Source organism: Citrus clementina, unplaced genomic scaffold (assembly GCF_000493195.1).
Source record: "Citrus clementina cultivar Clemenules unplaced genomic scaffold, Citrus_clementina_v1.0 scaffold_9, whole genome shotgun sequence".
NCBI classification, from domain to species: domain Eukaryota; kingdom Viridiplantae; phylum Streptophyta; class Magnoliopsida; order Sapindales; family Rutaceae; genus Citrus; species Citrus x clementina.
This window is the reverse complement of record NW_006261964.1, coordinates 16,125,423-16,147,201: the sequence shown is the minus strand read 5'-3', so window position 1 is coordinate 16,147,201 and position 21,779 is coordinate 16,125,423. Positions and strand designations below refer to the sequence as shown.

General features: G+C 30.7%; 1 protein-coding gene, 1 non-coding gene and 1 pseudogene across 2 annotated transcripts; 2 read left to right on the top strand and 1 right to left on the bottom strand.

The window, feature by feature from the left end:
- The first annotated feature begins 9,117 nt into the window (after nt 1-9,117).
- On the top strand, nt 9,118-11,066 carry LOC112096859 (mitochondrial carrier protein MTM1-like). Its single transcript, XM_024181019.1, has 3 exons — nt 9,118-9,383; nt 9,691-9,889; nt 10,432-11,066. Coding segments are annotated over exons 1-3 (369 nt in total). The 5' UTR covers nt 9,118-9,381; the 3' UTR covers nt 10,600-11,066.
- A 23-nt stretch (nt 11,067-11,089) lies between these two features.
- Nucleotides 11,090-12,467, top strand: LOC18032853 (annotated as a pseudogene).
- Nucleotides 12,468-19,490: 7,023 nt separating this feature from the next.
- On the bottom strand, nt 19,491-19,597 carry LOC112101625. Its single transcript, XR_002907648.1, has one exon. It is a non-coding gene; the product is annotated as a small nucleolar RNA R71 (small nucleolar RNA).
- Between the last annotated feature and the right edge of the window lie 2,182 nt (nt 19,598-21,779).

Here is a 21,779-nt window from a genome sequence, read left to right as displayed (position 1 = left end):
TCTCTCAGACAATATATAAGATTACAAATCAATGCTTAATGTGTAAATAAATGAACAAGAATGAATTTGAAGCTCAATGAATATTGTATTCTCGATTATAAGCTCAATGATAACGTTGTGATCAACCCTTGTTTGAATTTGATTAAATTTATTTATAATTAGAGCTGAAAAATAGATGTTATTGCCTTTTTGCCTGAAATTGGATCGTCGTTAGCTGTTATCGGTTAACTGTTTTGACTTATCCACGTGACTGTTGAGTTGAATTTCAAATAAACAGTTGATCGTTTGCCACTATCGATTTGTCGTTAATTTCCAGAGACCTGCAAAATAAATTTCTTCTATCCGTTCTTGCTAAACGGTTGAAGATTAGCACGGAATGAAATTCTGGAAATTATCGGTTAGCCATTTGAAGTTAACAATTCGCCGTTTAATTCCAGTAACCTACAAAACTCATTTGCCTTATCCGTTTTTGCTAACCAGTTCAAGCTTAAGGATTTATTCCTCTCTGGAAATTATTGGTTAACCATTTCAAAGTTACGGTTCACTATTTACTTGCAGAATCACAGTTTTAACCAAATTTCGCAGGGAATGATTTTCTGGTTAAAGTTAATGATTATCCATATTTCATGAACACATTTAGAAAGATTATACGGCTTTTGAGAAATTGTTTATTAATGAAAACTTTAACATTTTAATCAAAAACATTTAAAGTTTGTTATCATCAAAATTAATATAATGAACATCTACATGTTAACATATTTCTTCATATTGTCATATATATATATTTTTTATTTTTTTTCCAAAGACATAGGGCATAAAACTTTTCCTGGCCTGAATTGACCCTATTGACCCAAACCTAATTCGAACCATATCTAATCTGAACCCTATGGACTCACCCTGATCAGATTAGATTAGGTTATAGGTTCAGATTAAATTCGGATGAACTTTTCTCAACTCAATCAACCTAAAACCCAATCAAGCTTATCTAAACTCTATTTTGCCCAATCTTACTACGGTCACATCATAAAACAACAATTGTCAATGCTTAAAATTACAAAATCTGGCACCCTTGCTAACAAGTGTGAGTTCTAAAGGTTTGTCATAAGTTTCCCACAACTTAGAAATGGTTTTAAGAAGGATTGTAGATAATCTATTGGTCTTAATGGATGTCATTTGAAAGGACTACTTGCGGGTATACTCTTATCATCAATTACACTTGATACACTAAGGGATCTTTCTATCAGTAGTGTGTATATGTGAATCTAAGAACACTGAGAGCTAGACATGGTTATTGGGGCATTTGAAGGAGCATTTGGTTGATTGAAAGCATTTAACCTTTATGATGGATAGACTGAAGGGTATTTTTGAATGCCTCGAACTTGGAGTTTTACGAATCATAAAATAGGTGTGTAAAAACTAATAACGTTTATTGATTTAAAGTATTTTAGAGAAGAATATATTAATTATTTTTTAATATTCAACTTTATATGATCTAATTAAGTATTTAAAGTATTTTATATAATCTAATTAAGGCTTTCAAGGGTAACTTGATGTTTCCAAAAGTAAAAGGGTAATTAAAAGATTTATCTTTCACCTAGGGGTAGGTCAAGATTAACCCTTTTATATGTACTATCGCAATAAAATAAAATCAATTCTTTCCCTTAACAAGTATTATGCAAGGCAATTATTTTCCAACTTAACATAAATATTTCCTAATGTTCAACTGAGATGTGAGTACTAGAAGGTTGTCAAGGCTGTAAATAAGGATTATTTTGTAAAAGCAATGAATAATATAATGAAAGTTGATGTACACTCAATTAGTTGAGGAAAATCGATCTAAAATAGTGGTCAGTTCATGCTTTTGTTAAATTGGTAAAATGTGATTATATAACAAACAACATAACTGAGAGTTGAAATGCATGTCCCGGAGATATGAGTAAGACACCAATAATCACCTTGGAGAAGTATATAAAAAAGAGAATGATGCAAGCAATCATCGAAAAATAGAATGTCTAAGATGGAGAACTAAAGTTCCTTCTTTTATTAATAAAATGATGAGCAAATTACTTAAGGCTGGTAGGTTATTTCATGTTATACCAATAAGTGAAGTGCTGTTTAAAGTTAAGGATAACAAAAAGCCTTATATAGTTAATAATAAGAAGTCTTATGTGGTTAATTTGAAGGATATACATATGACTGTGGGTTGTGGCAGATTAATAATCTACCATGCAGTTATGCAATGCCTTGATTGCTAATTTAAGGACTAATTATAAACCATATATTGATCTTTACTTCACAAAAGAGGCTTTCTTAAAATGTTATTCAGACATCATTTATCTTTTACTTGACAAGTCTTTAATTACCACACACATAGGCCAATGAAATCTTGCCCTTAAATGTTTATAGACAACCTGATAGGCCCAAGACTTGTAGATGAAGGGAACCTGGTGAATAACCATCCCATAAGAGAAAATTCACAGTTTCATATGAATACTATAGAGGCGTTAAGCCTAATACAATAAGTTGTCATCATAATCTAGCTAGTAGAAGCAAGAACGCTATAACAATGATGGTAAAGCTTATTCTCTTGTATGTCCATCAATTTATGTCTTTTTTTCCATTTACCAACATCTGCTTCAATACCATCTGACGAACGTTAATGTTATTCATAATCTTTAGACGCATTGAAAGAATTTGGTAGTAGCTTAAAGCTTAGGTGCATCATTTCCAAGAATGAATGATGCTTCTACCTCAATGATTAGAACAAACACACCTACAAGCATAGAGTTTTGATGCCTAAACAACTATAGCACCAACACCAGCACCAACACGACCATCTGGTGCTACAGAGAGTGTTAAAACTACATCAGGTTTGTTTAAATTTTATCTTCAAATGGTATTGAATGTTGTTTAATATTTAGAAGATGATGTTAATGATTGTGTTTGATTATTAATATAAGTTTGTTTTAAATATTAACATAGATAAAATATTAATGTGATATAAGTAACGTGATATAAGTTTGTTCGAGACATGTTTATAATTGTATTTCATTTGTTGCTCAATATATAAGTACCAGCAAAGGTTTAACAAATAGATAAGCTAGACAAGTATTAGAAGTTGCATTGCCATATGCAATAGGAATTGAGATTATAGAACAAACAACTACTTCATGAATCACTTCACAATCTGCCCCTCGTGTAAGAAAGACAAAAAGAGATTTAAAGGGCAAATCAGTCCTTCATATTTGCAATAAGTTGTTTAATATGTTGTTTGGTTCAAATGCACATTCAATAATGTTGTTAAATTTCCTATGTTTCGTTAAAATTTAGTAATATTGTCAGTTTTTATTGCAGAGTATGTTTGAAGTGAAGGCGTAGGGCAGCATCATTCATTTTATGCAACATATTCACCAAGAAATGATGCTGGTCATTTGGTGTAATTTTTGTAGTTAATATAATGTTAGGGCAATAAATATGATAGTTGGAAAACAACAAAGTTAGTATATTTTTTGGGCATGTAGCACTTTATTTTTTGGAGAAAGATAAGAGTAGCAGCAGAAGGGTGAAAACAATGAACTAGAATTCTATGAGATATTCATTGCAAAATACACATATACAAGAAGAATAGCTCTTGCGCTAATGATTTACTCTAGAAAGTGCACATTTAATAAAGGTTAAAATTATCATTTTTCACTTACAGTGTTGATAACATTAACAATTTCACTACATTAATAAATCCCTAACCTATTTTATGAATTATTAATTTTTACATCTTTTTAATTATGATTTTTTTTGTGTTTGCAAGTAATTCCTTGAAATCATGATGCTTGGATCGGAAAAATGGACGTGAAATTTGGATTCCAAAAACTCAGAAGCCATAAGAGATTTTCTAGCCCTTTAATTTGGAATTATTGCTAAACATATGAGATTGTGCCATGTGTTTGAGCTCTTGTTATCACATTGAATTTGGGCAGGTAAACTATCTTGACAAATGAGATCAACAACCTTGACAAATGGGCAAAAGAAGGTCGCCACTTTGACTTGAAAATAGTAGTCAATCATGTTGAATCCAACGATCCATAATGGGTGTAAATTTTAGACCCTTGGATTGTACTACTAAATTTCATCTAAATGTTGTGATTATAAGCTCACTAAAATATCATGTAAATACCCACACTTGATCATTCAAAACTTTGCCTATAGAATGGAAAGAGCTCTCATAATTGAGGTGTGTTGGATTTTAGGAGAAAGAAGAAAAAAAAAAGAGAATTTATGGTGGATTTTAGTGGTGAGTATTTTGGGTGTAAATCTAGAGTGAAGTTTACAAAAAAAAAAAAATCTCTTTTCTTTCCCCTTGTTTTTAATTTTCTTGTATTGTACTTCACAAAGTTTATTAAATAAAATGAGTGTTTTTCTTTTAAACATGAGCAACTAAATTTTCTAGGCAGAAGTGAAAGGTGAAGCTGAAGGATTTAAATCATAGAATTAATTACTCTCTCAAAATGAGTTTTAAGTTTATTTTATTTGTTATATGTTTATAATTTATATTTTTTTATTGGCTACTTTTATGTCATATTAGTTTGTAAATCTAGATCTCATTTGGATCTATATGGAATTCTAACATAATATCGACACTCCAATATAACTATAGTACATTGAGTACTTGATTCCATATTTATCTATACATATAGTCAATTAAGAATTAAATGACATAATAATTAACTGACTAAAGAAATGCAAATTATAAGAATGAGAGTGTATTATGACTATATTTAAAAACCAGTAGCTGATCTCATAACCTCAGTATTTTTCTAACATTTGCCCATACCATGGGTTTGAAATATGGAGGTTAGTGTCATATTTGTACAAGGGACTAACATCCCAAAGTAGGCAGGTTATTGAAATGATGCGTAATAGAGAATTTAGAGACAAAAATCCTGAAGTTGCATTAGATTATCTTGTCTATATAGCAAAGAATGCACAACATTATGACATAGTGTATTGGTTCTTATAAGTCATTAAGTAAACCCCAATCATCTCCATTTGATGAAGGCATGTACAACATTGGAGAAGACTATGACTTTCAAGCCAAATTTGCATCTTTAGCTAAAAAAGTAGAAGCATTTGAGTCAAAAAAGATGATGATGTAAAATTTATTCAATATATTTCATGTTATGTTTGTAATTCTATTGACCATTCTACGTAGGATTGTCCGAGATTGCTAGCTCTAAAAGAGTGTTTGCACAAATAAGTGAATGTTATAGACAATTTCAAAAGACATAATCTTAATCTATACTCACAACCCTACAACTCTGGTTGGAGAAACTATCCAAATTTTATTTAGAAGAATGACAGTCATGCACAACCGTTATAACAACCTCCTCTATGTCAGAACTTCTAAAACTCCCAAAGTTACCCATCTTATGTCCCACCACCAAAAAAAGCTCTTCAAGATACATTGCAATCATTCATAGAAAAACAAGAGTCCATTAATAATCAAACCATGCAAATCCTTACCAACCAATTTGATAGATAGTATGTCCAAACTGATATCAGCCTTCATTATTTAAGAAAAAGTAAGTTTCCTTCCCAATTAGAATCAAATCCCAAGAGTCAACAAAATCCTCAAATGAGTAGCATAGGAAACCAAAACATAAGCCAAGTCAAACTGATTATGACCATTCGTGATAGTAAAGTTGTTGAAAAACACATTCTTAATACTCATGAAATTAATAAGGAATCAATTTCAGAGAGTAATGAATAGTTTGACGAGCCTTTAGCCCATCAAGAGATAACAACTCTCCTCTATTAACCCCATTTCCTCAAGTACTAATCAAGCCAAAGAAATCAAACCATAGTCTAGAGACTTATAAAGTTTTCAAACAAGTGAAGGTCAACTTTCCTTTGCTAGATACTGTTAAATAGGTACCATCTTATGCTAAATTTCTTAGAGATATGTGCATTGTAAAAAGGAAGCATAAGGTGCAATAGAAATCTTTTCTAGCAAAACAAGTTCCATTCTTTCAACTAATTGCTCTAAAATATAAAGATCTTAGTTTCCCAAATATTTTACCCATTATTAGAGAGCATAAATTTGAACATGATTTGCTTAGTCTAGATGCTAATGTCAATTTACTTCCTTATTATGTATACTAGCAACTTAATCTTGGTGAATTAAAACTAACCTCCAATAATCTTTTGCTTATAGATAGGTCGATTAAGGTACCAAAAGAAACAATTGAAGATGTGTTGATTCGAGTTAATAAATTTATATGTCTTGTGGATTTCGTTGTTTTGAAAACTAAACCAATTATTAATGAATGCAAACAAATTCGCATCATATTAAGTTGACCATTTTTAGCCACTGCTAATGCTTTGATTAATTGCTGGAATTGAGTGATGAAATTATCTTTCTAAAACATGACATTGGAACTCAATGTATTTAATGTGTAAACAACCTCATGACGTAAAAGATGAAGATAATGAGAGTGAGGAAATTAAACTCATTGAGGAACACATTCAGGATGAGATTTTTACAAATTCTGTTTTTCTAGTTCATTTGAAACGAGTAAGAAATCGAAATATAATGCCGGTAGCATAGCTCTATACTTGATTCTACATAGGTTTCTAAAGATAACAGTAGCCAATTAAACCATGAACAAATGAGACAACTTGAAGAGACAAAGGAAGAGGAGGTACCCAAGCTTGAATTAAAGCCCTTACCAAAAGGATTAAAATATGTGTACTTAGGAGATTAATAAATCTATCTAGAGGTAATTTCTTCTCAACTCACAAGCAATCAAGAAGGTATGCTATTGATTGTTCTAAAAAAACACAAAGCTGTATTTGGTTGGACCTTTAAGGTCATAAAGTGCGTTAATCCTTTAATTTACACACACAAAATACACTTACCAAAAATGCCAAAACAACCTGTCAACTATAAAGAAGACTAAACACTGATATGCAAGAAGTGGTAAAGAACGAGATCTAGATGTAGAATTTATCCATTCTATCTTTAATAGTAAATAGATAAGTCTAATATAAGTAGTACCAAAGAAATCTAGAATAACTATTGTAAAAAACAACAAAGATGAGCTAATATCAACATGAGTCCCATTTAGTTGGAGTATGTGCATTGATTATAGAAAATTGAATGATGTCTGATACGACTTAAAAGTGTTTAATTTACTCCCAAATATAAGAGTGCCTAGTTATACTATAGCTTTGTGAGTCCGAGGTCGATTCACAGAGAAAATATTTAATTTATTTATTTTAATTTATCTAAAAAATGAAAATAAAATTTGAATATATGCAATTTAATTTGAGCAAAACTATAAAATTAAATTAATTAGGGTTATGGATCCACTCTCAGTAATAAATACAATTTAATAAATTCTTTTTATTTTTAGTTTATTGCCCAAATGATTAATTGTATAAATTAGAATTATTTTCCCCATAATTTTATTATGGATTAAGTACTTAGTGTACCAAAATTTAACTTGTTTATAATAAGTCAAAATACTATTTTACCATAATTTATACTAAGATATTAAGAATTCATTGTGCCAAAACCCATGTTTGTGTACAACAAATCAAATTTTCAAAATATAAAATATGGATAAAATTAGATGGAAAATAATTTAATTCATATAATTAAAAATAAAATTAGATTAAATCATATTTTCTTACTAAGAATCTCACATTTCCCTAACTATTAGTATTTAGCTAAAAATATTTGAAATAAAGCTAGTTATTAAAATAATAAAAAAAATATAATTAAAAAATAGTATTTGAAAATTAAAAATAAAACTAATTTTATTTATTGAAAATATATTACAAATAGCGATGAGAAGAAGAATTTGAGGGGAAAGAAGAGAAGAAAATGTGTAGAGAGATGTCCCCCCCTCTATTTATACTAATACATGATTAATCCACACCACAAAAATAAATAAAACTAATTACATCTTAACCACACAAATAAATAAAACTAATTACATTTGTCCCACTAACAAAATATAAATCTAACTTAATCCACTCAAGCACACCCAACACATTCCACTAATAATTACCACATCTAACATGGCAAAAACTTATAATTTCACAATTACCAAATTTACCATTGTAAAAACTTATAATTTTACAACAAAAGTCGTGGATACTCGTCAACAATGATCTAACTTTCCAGACCTCTAGAATCTAAATTTGACATCCGTACATTTGTTTGGAGTCTCAAATTGCGTGAAATTATTATTTTTACCTAATAAATACATAAAAATACAAAAAATCAAATATTTAGAAAAATATTTAGAAATTCACAATATGCTACATAATTACAAATGTAAATTATAATATAAGCACAAAGTAATATTTTTACCCCTTAATAAACATGGAATTTTTAATATTAATCAATGCCACTAAAAAAGACTATTTTTCTCTTTTATTTTTAGACCAAATGCTTGAGAGAGTAACAAGACATCCTTATTACTATTTTCTTGATGGATACTCAGGCTATTATTAAATTCCTATAGCCTTAGAGGATTAGGTTAAGGCTACATTCAAACGCCCATATGGAATATTTCATTTAAGAGAATGTCTTTTAAACTCTGTAATGCTCTTGTAACATTTTAGAGATGTATGCTAAGCATTTGGAGTGACATGATTGAAAATTATTTGGAAGCTTTTATGGATGATTTAACTATATTTGAAAATTCTTTTGACACTACAAGTCTACAAAAAAACTGTTAATAGATGACAGACAACTTATGACAGATTCTAGGTATATCATAAAATTATCATAGACTTGTGATATAATTTTCAATCTATCATAAATTAATAATAGTCTTGTGATAGAAATATTTTCTATCATAAATTTATGATGGCTTTATGATAGGATTATCATTTATCACGAACTTATGATAGAATCGTGATAGAAATTAATCTATCAAGAAATTATGATAGAAAAATTACTTTAACCATATTTGACCCAAATTTTATATATTATTTTATTTAAAAAAAATAAAAGGTTCGTTTTAATAATTAAAAAAAAAAGAAATGCTAGCAAAACTGTATTGTTTTGGGTACTTTAAACTTTCTTTCTTCCTTTTTTTCTCCGTAATTTTTAAACGAATACAAACTTAGAAAATAAAACGCTGCTTCTCTCGTCTCTCTCGTTTTCTTTGTTTTTTTCTCTTCTTTCATTTTCTCGAGAAATCATAACGAAATTTTCTCGGGAACCAAACAGTTTACAAATCCTTTGATTCTAAAGGAAAATGCAGTACCAGAGGTTGAAGCAGCATCAACAGTAGCAAAAAGCACTGGTGCAAGAAGCACTTCTTCAACAGCGGCCTCTTAGCCACTCCTCATGTCCAATTTCTCATTTGCATGTTGTTTCTCGTCGCTTATGTGAATCCATTATGCCGTGATTTTGATTGTGTTTTCATAATTTCAAGCTTTTGATTTGTTCGCACTATTTAGGGTTAGCTTGTGTGATTTCAATGTTCTTATTTGTTTTGGTTTTTAATTTTCAAGTTTTGCTAGAGTTAGGTTTTGATGATTCTTGTTTTGTAAAAATTGTTCAAATTTCTGGGTGTTTGTTCAAATTTTCAAGATTTGTTCAATTTATTTTACTTTCCAGATGCGTATTTTCGATCTCCTCAGTCAGCTCGCTGCCGTTTCTTAATTTCGTTTCAGGTTGGCGGCGACCAGGGTTGATTTGGAGGGAAGCGTTTCGTCCGTCTCAGTATCATCTGAGACTTCGTCTAAAGAGGAAGCTTTACGGCATTCAGAAGCCATAAAAGATTTCAGTTTGGGGTTTGCAGAAAGGGCTTTCTCTACTGCCGGCACTACTATCGTTTCTGCCGTTATTGTTAATCCTCTCGATGTCGCTAAGGTTTTATAATGACTCTACTCCACCTAAATTTTCATTTCATTTTTTCTTTATTTAACTTATTCATTGCTAATTTTGCTCTGTTATATCGAAATTTTTCTTCCCTTCAATTGTCATTTTCTTATTTTTTATTATTGTTAGTATTATTATTATTTTTTCTACTTGTGAGAATCGTATTGTGGATAGATGTTAATTATTGTTTCTCTTTATCTCAAGAATAGAATCCAAATGTTGTGTCATTATTCTCAATCCTTGAGAAGCTATGATTTTTTTAGAGAATGAAAGAAAAGGACGCAAAAAGATTGAAAAATTAAATTTTCTTTATTTACTTTTCATGATTCTTTTACTAATTATTATAAATATTTTAAACGTGGGCTAAAGTCGCCCAACTATTTTCTAAATTTGAGTGATGCTTGTTGCATGGATCCTCTATCTCTTCTCCAGTTTTTTTCAGAAATCTTGGTCTTCACATTGCTTCATCTTTTGAGATTTCATGATGAAGCTACAAACTACAAAGCTAATAGATTTCCTGCCTTCATCTTCAGACAAGGTTGCAAGCCCAGGCTACTGGCGTCCCTTATGAGGGTCTATGTCATACAGCATCTTTTGAAAGTAACATGGCATGTGAACTGCCCTTTTTGGGATTCTTTACTTTGCATTGTACACTATCCGAAATGGTATCTTATGAGGAAAGAAAATGCTTGAAACGTTGATATTAGAGAAAGTGGGGTATCTTCTCTGTACATGAACAGCCATATCAAGAAAAAAATCTTTGTGTACTGATATCAAAATGACTTATATTGAGCACACATAATAGTCTTACCAAAACTAAGTGATATTTTACGTAATGAAATTTCATCAATTGCTATTGTGGTCTAAGCTCTTGCCATCGTCTAACTTCTGTAGGTACTAAATGTATTAAGTGTTAGATAACTTGTTAAGAGAATGAACCCAAATGTTTTAAAAATGCATGTCATATGTTTTGCTTTCCTCTGGTTTTCCCCCTTGGTTTGCTTTTGTTAAATTTGTCTCCTCCTTTCCTTCAGTTAGTATTTTGAGAGGGTTGGAATGATAAATGTGATAGATGAATTCTCTTTTATGTTATGATCATTATGCATATGCATTACTATTCTTACTGCCCTATGTTATATGATCTTGTGACGAGTGCTGTATTTCAAATTGTTTCTGTAGATGCTTCCAGATATGAGAAATTCTCTGATCATGCACGTGTGCAGTTCCAGGCTCTGAACCAGCTCCAGAATGTAATAGATATAAAGGAACACTGGATGTTTTCTACAAAGTCGTACGCCAGGTTGGTGGATACAAGGACTTTATGAATAAATTACACATATATCTGATAAAAAGAATTGAAGTTTTCCAAAAGTGCATAGTTTATGCTGTGGAGAAAAGCTTTCCTTGGACTATTTTTATCCTAAAGAGTTTTATATTGGATCTTTGTAAAGCTATTGTATCTCCAAAGAAGAAAGAGATCCTAGAAAGCAGTTGTTATAGTTCACAGGAAAATTATGAAGAAGAAAAACTAAATTCAATCGGAATTACATGTTAATACTCCTGATTTCCTATTTAGATGACGTCATTTTTCTAGTCCTAAAGTGCTTTGATCCATGAGCAAAATAACTCCGTAAGAACTGGGATTTGTAAAGAATGTCTTATAGACATTTTTTAGAACAAGTCAACTGATGGCATTTTAGTGTACTGCATTATACTTGCAGTGTGATTACATATATTATGGAAAGAGATTTTGTATTGTGTAGTTAATGTGCCTTCAATAAATAGATTGCTTGGTGCTACTGTTGGTGAATCTTAAATTTTGATCTTTAATATCAAAGCTTTCATAAGAGCTAAACATGCGCAGGAGGGATTTACCCGACTATGGAGAGGCACTTATGCAAGTTTAGCATTGTCTGTGCCAACAGTAAGTCTCTCCTGTACATAAATTGCTTGTGTTTCTTCAAATATTTCATCCCATACATTAGTGTGGCATTGAAATTGTTTTGCATTCTGATGATTATCTTTTTTTTCTGTTAATTACTCGTTTCAGGTGGGAATTTACCTTTCTTGTTATGACAGTTTTCGCAATTTGATGGAAAATTTCACTACTGGCAATGCTCCACTGTTGACACCATATGTCCCCTTAGTTGCTGGGTCTGTTGCACGTTCATTAGCATGTATTAGTTGCTACCCCATCAAATTGGCAAGGACACAGATGCAGGTATATTTAAACTCACTATTGGCAATGCTTTTAATGAGTTTAATATTAAATTGTCAAATTGGTTGCCTCAAAATTGATTGATACTTTCAGTTTCTCCTATAAATTATAAGCTTTTTATGAGTTTAATATAGTTATTTGGCTTTTATGTTTTAGTGTTGTAGTTCTAAACAATGTAATAAATTTTTAGATTATTCAATGTATTGCCGCTAGAAGCGGGTATTGCTTCTAGAAGTCTTGCTGTTGGAATATTTCCATTAATCTTTGGAAGTTTTGTTGGGGAACTTGGCTCGGTGGCCGGAATTTGAATTACTTTTCTTGGGGTTTAATTGGAATTTAACTATTGTTTTATATTTTGGCATTCTTTTTTTTTTAATTTGGGATGTTTATTATGTATTGGTGGTAATGACATTGAATACTAGATATATTTATTTTGAAATTAATTTGTTGGATTGAATGGATGTTAATTAGTATTATTTTTTTATTTTTTTGACAATAATTAATTAATTAAATTTGTAAACAGGAATTCACAAAATAAATTATAATCACAATATAATTTTTTTTAAAAATTAAATTTATGATAGGAAATACACTTCATAAAGTCTGTCATAAAATATTTTCCACCAAAATTGAATAATAAATTTACAAATGACAATTTAATTTTCCACTAAATTTTTAAAAAATAGTGAAAATTTAAATAAATTCAAATTTAATTTTATTATTTTTTCTCATTAAAATATTGTGACGGATATATGACTATAAACTACCATTAAGAATTCATGACGGAAAATATTCTGTCATAAATTAATGACAATGACATAGATGACGGATGAACTGTCTGTCATGCACCACCTTCTATGACGATTATTTTTCCTCATCTATTGTCTATTTTCTTGTAGTGTGATAAATATCTTGATAATTTAGAAAGAGTCTTCGAAAGGTGTAAAGAAAAAAGGTCTTGTTTTAAATTTGAAAAAATGTCATTTCATGACTATTTCTAGAATTGTCTTAGGTTATGTCGTGTCTACAAATGGAATTGAAGTTGATAAGATCAAAGTTGAAATCATCTCAAAATTACCTTCACTAAAGACAGTTAAAGAAGTTTGTTCTTTTTTATAACACGCAGAGTTCTATAGGAGGTTTATAAAAGACTTTAGTGGTATATCTAGGCTACTTTGTAACTTTTTGATAAAAGATACACCATTTGAGTAGATTGAAAAATGTCATAAAGCCTTTGAAAAGACAATTAGTCTTCTAACTTCAGCCCCTACAATGCAATCTACATATTGGTATTTACTATTTAAATTAATGTGTGATGCTAGCTTATGTTGTTGGAGCTGTTTTAGGACAAAGAAAATAAGGTAAGCCCTTTGTTATCTATTATGCATGTAGAACATTGAATAATGCCAAAATAAATTACATCACTAATTAAAAAGAATTACTTACGACAATATTTGCATTAGATAAATTTTGATCATACTTGATTAATTAATCTATTATTATTTATTCTAGCCATGCTACTTTTAGATATTTAATATCTAAACAGGATACCAAGCCAGATTAATACAATGGATTTTGCTACTCCAAGAATTTAATCTCAAAATCAAGAACAAAAAGAGGGCAAAAAATGTAGTTGCAAATCACTTATCAAGAGTTACAAATGAGTTTTTAATTGATACAATACCCAACAATAATTTTTTTCCCTGATGAGTTTTTATTTTCCATACACAATATGCCTTAATACACCAACATTGTTAATTTTCTTGCAAAATGTGAAAATGCCATATGATTAGAACTCTCGGGATGGGAAGAAATTCTTAACAGAGGTAAAAAGTTGGGATGACCATACATATTCAAGTATTGTTCTGATCAAATTTTTTAAAGATGCATACCAGACGACGAGATAAGTAATATCATTCAATTTTGCCATTCTAAAGCATTTGGTGGCCGCTTTTCTTCAAAGAAGACAACTGCAAGAATATTTCAATGTAGATTTTGTTGGCCTACATTATTTAAAGATTTGCATGCATTTTGTAAAATGTGTAAGAATTATTAAAAGTTAGGGTCCATCTCCAAATAAAATATGATGCCTTTAAACCTCATCTTTGTCATTGAAATATTTGATTATTGGAGATTAGATTTTATAGGTCTTTTCCCATCATCATTTAGATTTGTATATATATTGGTTACTGTTGACTATGTTTCGAGATGGATTGAAGCGATCCCTTCTCGGTACAATGATCACAAAACTATGATTCACTTTTTCAAAAAGAAAATATTTTTAAATAGATTTGGAATCCCTTGAGCCATTATCAATAATGGAGGTGAGCATTTTTGTAACAAGTTATTTGAATCTTTAATAAAGAAACATGAAATTACATAAAAAATTACCACTACTTATCACCCTCAAATAAGTGGTCAAATTAAATTAGCAAACAAGGAGATTAAACAAATTTTAGAAAATCCGGTTAACCCAAATCGAAAGGATTAGTCTCTTTGACTTACTGATGGACTTTGAGCTTACCGCCCTACATTTAGGACATGTTTAGGAATGTAACCATATTAACTAATTCATAGTAAACCTTGTCACTTACTGGTTGAACTTGAGTATAAGTCAATTTGGGCTATTAAAGCTTTCAATTTAAATCTCAATGATGCTGGCAATGTGTGAAAATTATAATTGAATGAACTTGAGGAATTAAGAAATAATGCTTATGAGAATTCTAGAATTATTAAGGTAAGAACTAAAGCTTTTCATGATAAAAGAATTTTTCAAAAAACATTTGGGATTGATCAAAAAGTGATGCTTTACAATTTTCATCTTCATTTGTTTCTAGGGAAGTTAAAGTCATAGTAGAGTGGTCCATTTATTGTGAAAAATGCATATCGACATAAGGCCGTAGAAATTGAAAATTCAAATAATAGTAATAAATTCAAAGTAAATGGACAAAGATTGAAACCATTCTTGGAAAACTCAATGTCTCAAGAAACCTTTCTTCTCTTTGATCTTGATTACTGTGGAAATTAAATTTCATCTTGTTACATGTTTTTGTTTTTGCTTCCGTTTTGTGTTTTTGTGTTTTTCAAGTTAATTCTTCCACCCGGTTAAATGGCGGATAATGGTACTTTGTGACTCTACAGTGGGTTCATTTACTTCTCCCATAATAACTAAAATCCTAAAAATAAGCATGAAAGAAATACAATATAACTTGCATAACCGTTTTCCTTCTCTCCCTCAAAATGCTCTCAAAAATATTTACAAAGCTCGTGTTGAACGATTGTGTCTGTTAATGATCCATAGGATTCCAGCTGATATTCATTCGTTAATTGAAGCATAGGTTCAATTAGCTAGTGAATTTTCTAATTCATTTATTTCTTATATGCCTAGTTTTGGAAAGAAAAAAAACACATTTGCTAGAAAAAGAAAAGTTAAACAACTTGGCTCTAATTGTCATAAATGTGCAAGACTTTCTTGTGAAGCATATTGCAAAACTTTAAAAATAGTTTGATAGTCGTGAAGATAAAATTAAATTCATTAAGGATTACCTAAATAAAAAATCGTTAGATGATATCTTACAATCTCTTGAGATGCATCTAAGTGGATATGTGCAACGCGAGATACACAATTTATGGACACATTTCTTAAAAGAAACTGCAAAATTTGGTCTTGGGAATTTGACTTTAAAAAACCAAGTTTGCCAATTTATAAGAAAATTGGATGGAAAGTCATCCCCATCCCATAAAGGCCATTCAAGCAGTTATTGGACGTAAAACTAAAGGAAGACGTGAGCTACAATCACAATTACCAGTATATATCATTTTTTATTATTATTTTGTTGTAACTTTTTTAACTTCTTGATCTGAATTTTCCTATAGCATTTGACTAATTATCTTTCCTAATTTTCCTGACACTCTGTTTGACAAATTGCCAACCTCCGCATTTATTATCTTTGACGCATTGCCTTTCTAGGATTTATAAATAATTTGTTATATATATCTCTTTCTTGTGTGGTCCAAATCCTTAAAGAAAGAGAATCATAATAGTAGTAGAACTAGTTCGAAAGTTTAAAAATATTTGTGTATTTTGTGGATCAAGTTATGGATATACTCCAAACTTTATTAATGCTACCAAAGACCTTGGGAGGGCGTGAACGAAAAATACAGTCGATATACGAAGGTAGTGATCTTGGACTTATAGGGATTATCTCATAAACTGCAAATACTAGAGGGAGTTAAGTTTTGGGTATAATCCAAAATCTTTGGCTAAAGCGAACATCATTAAAAAAAAAAACAGAAAAGAGTTCATTGTCACATGTATCCATGAACATCTCATTGCAATGATTGAGCATGCTGATGCTTTTATTGCTCTTCTAGGTAGACTTGGCGCTTTAGAATAAATCTTTACCGTTGTATCTTGGGCACAATTGACAATCCACAAAAAACGCATCAGGCTGTTAGATGTAAATCATTACTATAGTCTCTTGATGATATTTCTTGATGATACTATAAGGCATGATTTCCTTCCCCATTTATCATAAGAATCCTTGTCCATGCCAAAGCCGCTATTGAATTAATTGATCGACTACAAAAATTTCAGCCTACAACCAACCTCTTCTCTTATAAATTAGATTGGTCAAATACTGATAATGGCAAGAAGAAAAAAATGGTGGACTTGAATCATCATTTATAACTTTTTCCCCTTTTCTTATATACTAGTTGATGAGCATATAATATATGCATATTTTACCCTTAATTAAATAATTACTAGTTATATTTATTTGTTATTTTTAATTAATTAACTTATTTTATTGAATAGGGAATTAATTAGAGATTATGGATAAAAAGAGCATAAAGGAGTTCAATTTGTGAGCATTAAAGATTAATTAACTTGGAAGCAATTTATGCAATTTTTTATCACTACCTTCGTATAATTTATGCAATTTTTAAGCATTAAAGATTAATTTTCTTTGAGCTATTTAATTTATGCAATTTTTGAGGCTATCTTCATGTTTTGTTTAAAGCTTGTTGTTCTTTTCATTTTATTTTTATTTTAATTCTTTGAAAAATGATGTTTGTAGGTATCATCACTGAAGCCCTCACGAGACTACAACTCGTCCACTAGGGCCGCCTAGGGATTTAAAGGCTTGTTGCATACGCTAAATGCAATCGTGATTACCTACGAAAGTGGTTTAGTTAGGATTTATTTTTTGTTTTGTTATTTTTATTTTTGTTTTAAGTTTTAGTTTTGCTCGAGGACTAGCAAAATCCAAGTTTGGGGGTATTTGATGAGCATATAACATATGCATATTTTACCCTTAATTAAATAATTGCTAGTTATATTTATTTGTTATTTTTAATTAATTAAATTATTTTATTGAATATGGAAGTAATTAGAGATTATGAATAAAAAGAGCATAAAGGAGTTCAATTTGTGAGTATTAAAGATTAATTAACTTGGAAGCAATTATGCTTATATGCATGTTCATTTAAGATAAGGAAACCGAACTCAACAAATGCATTCACCATCCACATGCGGACAAAGAGGAGAAAGTGATATTAGCTTTAAAAGTGGCCAGCACATGAGGATTAAATGAAGCTTGATTAGGCTTTGCATAAGTGGGCCCGTGTTGAGCAATTAAAAGAGGAAACAATTTATGGCTTATGGCGGGCACGTGTGAGAGTTAAAGCAAATAAAAAGGCAAGCCTTTCGGCTTTAGCCTTTAGGATTTAAGAGGTGGAGCCCATTTTAAAGATTATAAAAGGGAGTTTTGACTTTTGGAGAGGGAGTAGCCGCCAGAGGAGAGCAGATGCGAGACATAGAGAATAGAGGGTAGCGGCAACAGCACTTTGGCTTCCCATGGATGATTTTATTTTTTATTTTTTTGCTCTCAATTCAAGTATGTATAGCTAATTTTCTTATACTGAGGTTAAGGATGAAACTCTATTTAATAAAATAATTATCTTTTTATTTATTTAATTTCCTATATATATTCTTTAATGATTATAGTTTTTATTTCACATCATTAATTGGATGTTATTAAAATCTTTTCATCAATTCTGTCATGCATTATTGATTGTTAGAATTAATATTCAATTAAATCTATGCTTGGATTTATAAAGTTTATACATGATTATCTTTGATTCTATGTCTTGCATTAAATTGTTTACATAGAGTGCTTAGGAAAACTTTGACTCTTTGTTATTCAATATGTTTACATGGGATGCTTAGATGTCATATTATTAAGCAGAAAAAAAAAACCTACATTAGATTTAATTACTTGGGCTTAATTGTTATATCCATGAGATGACATAGATTGATTTCGAGTTGTCACTCTAAAATTAGGGATTAATTAATAATTAGATAATCACTAGTTGAATAGTGGTGGATTTTGAAACCTTAGTAATTCTTATCTTATTGAATTCTTCTTTATTTTAATTGCTTCCTTAGTTTAATTGGTTTAATTTTCTTAGAAACTTAATTTGGTCAACTAGGTTAGAATTAATATTAATTTTAGATTTAAATTAGACTTTTCAATTTATAACAATCCATGTGGGATCGACCTCGTTAGCACTATTCTATTTCTAGATTCGTGCACTTGCGAGTATATTAAAATTTTCACAACAAGTTTTTGGCACCGTTCCCGGGGATTGTGCTAGAAAGTCAGTTTAATCTAGGTTAATTTGATTCTTCAACTAGTTATAATTTAGGTTGTCTTTTATTTTATTTATTCAATTTTTATTTTTAAAAAAACACACATTTTTTTTAATTTTTATTTTATTTTATTTTGAATTTATTGTTTAGTTGTTTGATTTCTTTTATTTAATTTTGTTTATTTTTATTATTGTTGTTTTATTTTTCTTCTTTGTCTAGGTAGTTTATGAGTGTTTGGGAACGCGATTCAACAAATCGTTTGGTAAAATAAAGAGTCGAAAATTGATAGTAGTCGAGATAGTTCTTCAGAAGTGATGGATGACCCCAATAGATTATTGTTAATACTTCCACCAGTGCAAGCAGAGAAAACCCTAAGAGAATATTTTTCACCACTTGCAGCCAACCAACCATCTTGTATTGTGTTGCCACAAACTACAGCAACACACTTTGAACTTAAGCTCTCTGTCATTCAACTTTTACCATCTTTCCATGGGTTAGAGAAAAAGGATCCATATTTGCATATTACGGAATTTCTTGACATATGCTCTACATTTAGCTTTCAAAATTTTAATGATGAGTCAATTAGGTTTCGTATGTTCCCTTTCTCATTAAAAGACAAAGCGAAAGCTTGGTTGAATTCACTTCTTGCTGGGTCTATTACTACGTGGGATGAATTCAATAATAAGTTCCTCACCAAGTTTTTTCCTATGTCTAAAACAAATGCCCTTAGGAGAGAGATAAGTGATTTTTATCAAAGAGAGGGTGAGCAATTTTATGAGTGTTGGGAAAGATTTAATGATTTACTCCTCAAGTGCCCCCACCATGGTTTTGAGAAATGGAGACTTACACAATGCTTTTATAACAGTTTAACCATGTCGAATCGTCATATGGTAGAGTATATGAATGGTGAGAGATTTTTGAACCTACATGAAGGGGCTGCATGGGATTTCTTTAATTCACTTTCTGAAAATTCTCAATAGTGGGATTTTTCAAATCAAAGGGAAAAATCATCTCAAGTTTCTAGAAAGGGGTTATATGAAGTTAAAGATGATTTTGATGTGAAATCCACTCTAGCTACACTTTCGAGGAAAGTATATACCTTAGCTCTGAACCAATCAATGAATCATCATCCTAGTGTAGCTAATGAGGTTTGTGCTCTTTGTTCTAACTTGTCTCATGCAGTACAGAATTGTCCATCATTACAAGCATATCAAGAGGCTTATTCTGAGCAGGTACATGCCTTGCAATCATATGAGAAAACCCCCAATAATCCATATTCACCCACATATAATCCTAATTGGAGGAATCACCCTAATTTTTCTTGGAAATAAAATCAACCTTTGTCAAACCAAGGAGGGCAACAATTTAACATGTCCAATCAACAATTTGTCCCTCCTAACCAAGTATATCCTCCTGCCCAACAACCTATTTCTCAATTTATTGCATCTCAACAAAGAAAACCTTCTTTAAAGGATACACTTCAAAGTTTCATTCAGTCAACCCAACAAGCTTTTCAGTCAAACAGTCAAGCTATTCTAAAGCTTGAACATCAATTGGGTCAATTAGCAACTACTGTAGCTGAGAGAGAAAAAAGAAAGTTTTCAAGTCAACCAATTCCCAATCCTAAAGGAGTGCATGAAGTTGGATCGAGTTCAAGCCATCAGCATGAAGAAGCAAAGTCTATTATGACCTTGAGAAGAGGAAAATTGTTTGACAACAAAGTGGAGGTTCAAACAAGAAAGACATCTGAGCCTATTTCTTCAGATCCAATTCCATCACAAGACTCATCACCAAATGATCCAGAAGAGAGTGACCCACCAGCTTACATTCCTAAGGCTCATTTTCCTCAAAGGTTAACAAAGGTAAAGAAAGAGACTTCAACAGGTGAGATTATGGAAATCTTCAAGCAAGTAAGTATAAACATTTCTTTACTCGATGCTATTAAGCAAGTTCCTTCCTATGCCAAGTTTTTGAAAGATTTATGCACTAAAAAGAGAAATTTGCATGTCACCAAAAAGGTATTTTTAACTAAACAAACTAGCAATTTACTTCAATGTAAAATGCCTCCAAAATTTAAGGATTCTGGTTCTCCTACTATCTCATATGTTATAGGGAACCAATTGTTTGATAAAGCATTATTGGATTTAGGCGCTAGTGGTAATCTCTTGCCTTATTCTGTTTACATGCAGCTTGGACTAGGTGAGTTAAAATTAACTTCCATTATTTTATAACTTGCTGAAATGTCAATGAAAATACCTCGTGGTATTATAGAGGATGTGTTGATACAGATTGACAAATTTTATTATCTTGTTGATTTTATTGTTATTGATACTCAACATGTACAGGATCCTAAGAAACACACCCCAGTTATTCTTGGTCGTCATTTCTTAGCTACAGTTGATGCTCATATTAGTTGCAGGACTGGAAACATGCAATTGTCTTTTGGTAACATGACCATGGAATTAAACATTTTTAATGTTCCCAAGCAGGCACAAGAAGATGATGAAGTTGTTGAAGTAGATATGATAGAAGCATCAATGGATGATTCACTTATTTCTAACCACTGTGACAATCCATTAACACCATGCACAACTAACTCTGATTTCTCTGTTGATGTTGACAGTGGTATTGGAGAAGTTAATGCTTTACTGGATTTGACTCTTATCATAGATCTAATTAAGTGGAAAGAAAAGATTAAGCCACTTCCTCCTGAAGAGAAAATTGAATCATTCAAGTTGGAGTTACTTCCTAAAAAAATGCAACATAGGTCACATTCTGACATGAAAAAGGTGGTAAGATCTAAAGTGCTGAAATTATTAGATTTTTATACTACTTCAGATAATTCTCCGGAAAGCATGGAACAGAAGAGATCAAGGCAGTGCGATATTGAGGAGTTTTATTACCATCATCCTTTTATAGATAAAATGCTCCAGTGCTTAGTCAATTATGTTTTCTGGCATTTTCTATATAATTGCTTTGGTTTTCACCAAATTCTTATTGGTCCTGGTTGA

What these genes read in the sequence shown, in the direction of transcription:
- LOC112096859 (XM_024181019.1), top strand. An exon ending in ATCCTCTCGATGTCGCTAAG is followed by an intron (nt 9,890 to 10,431) that starts GTTTTATAATGA and finishes CTTCATCTTCAG; the next exon opens with ACAAGGTTGCAAGCCCAGGC.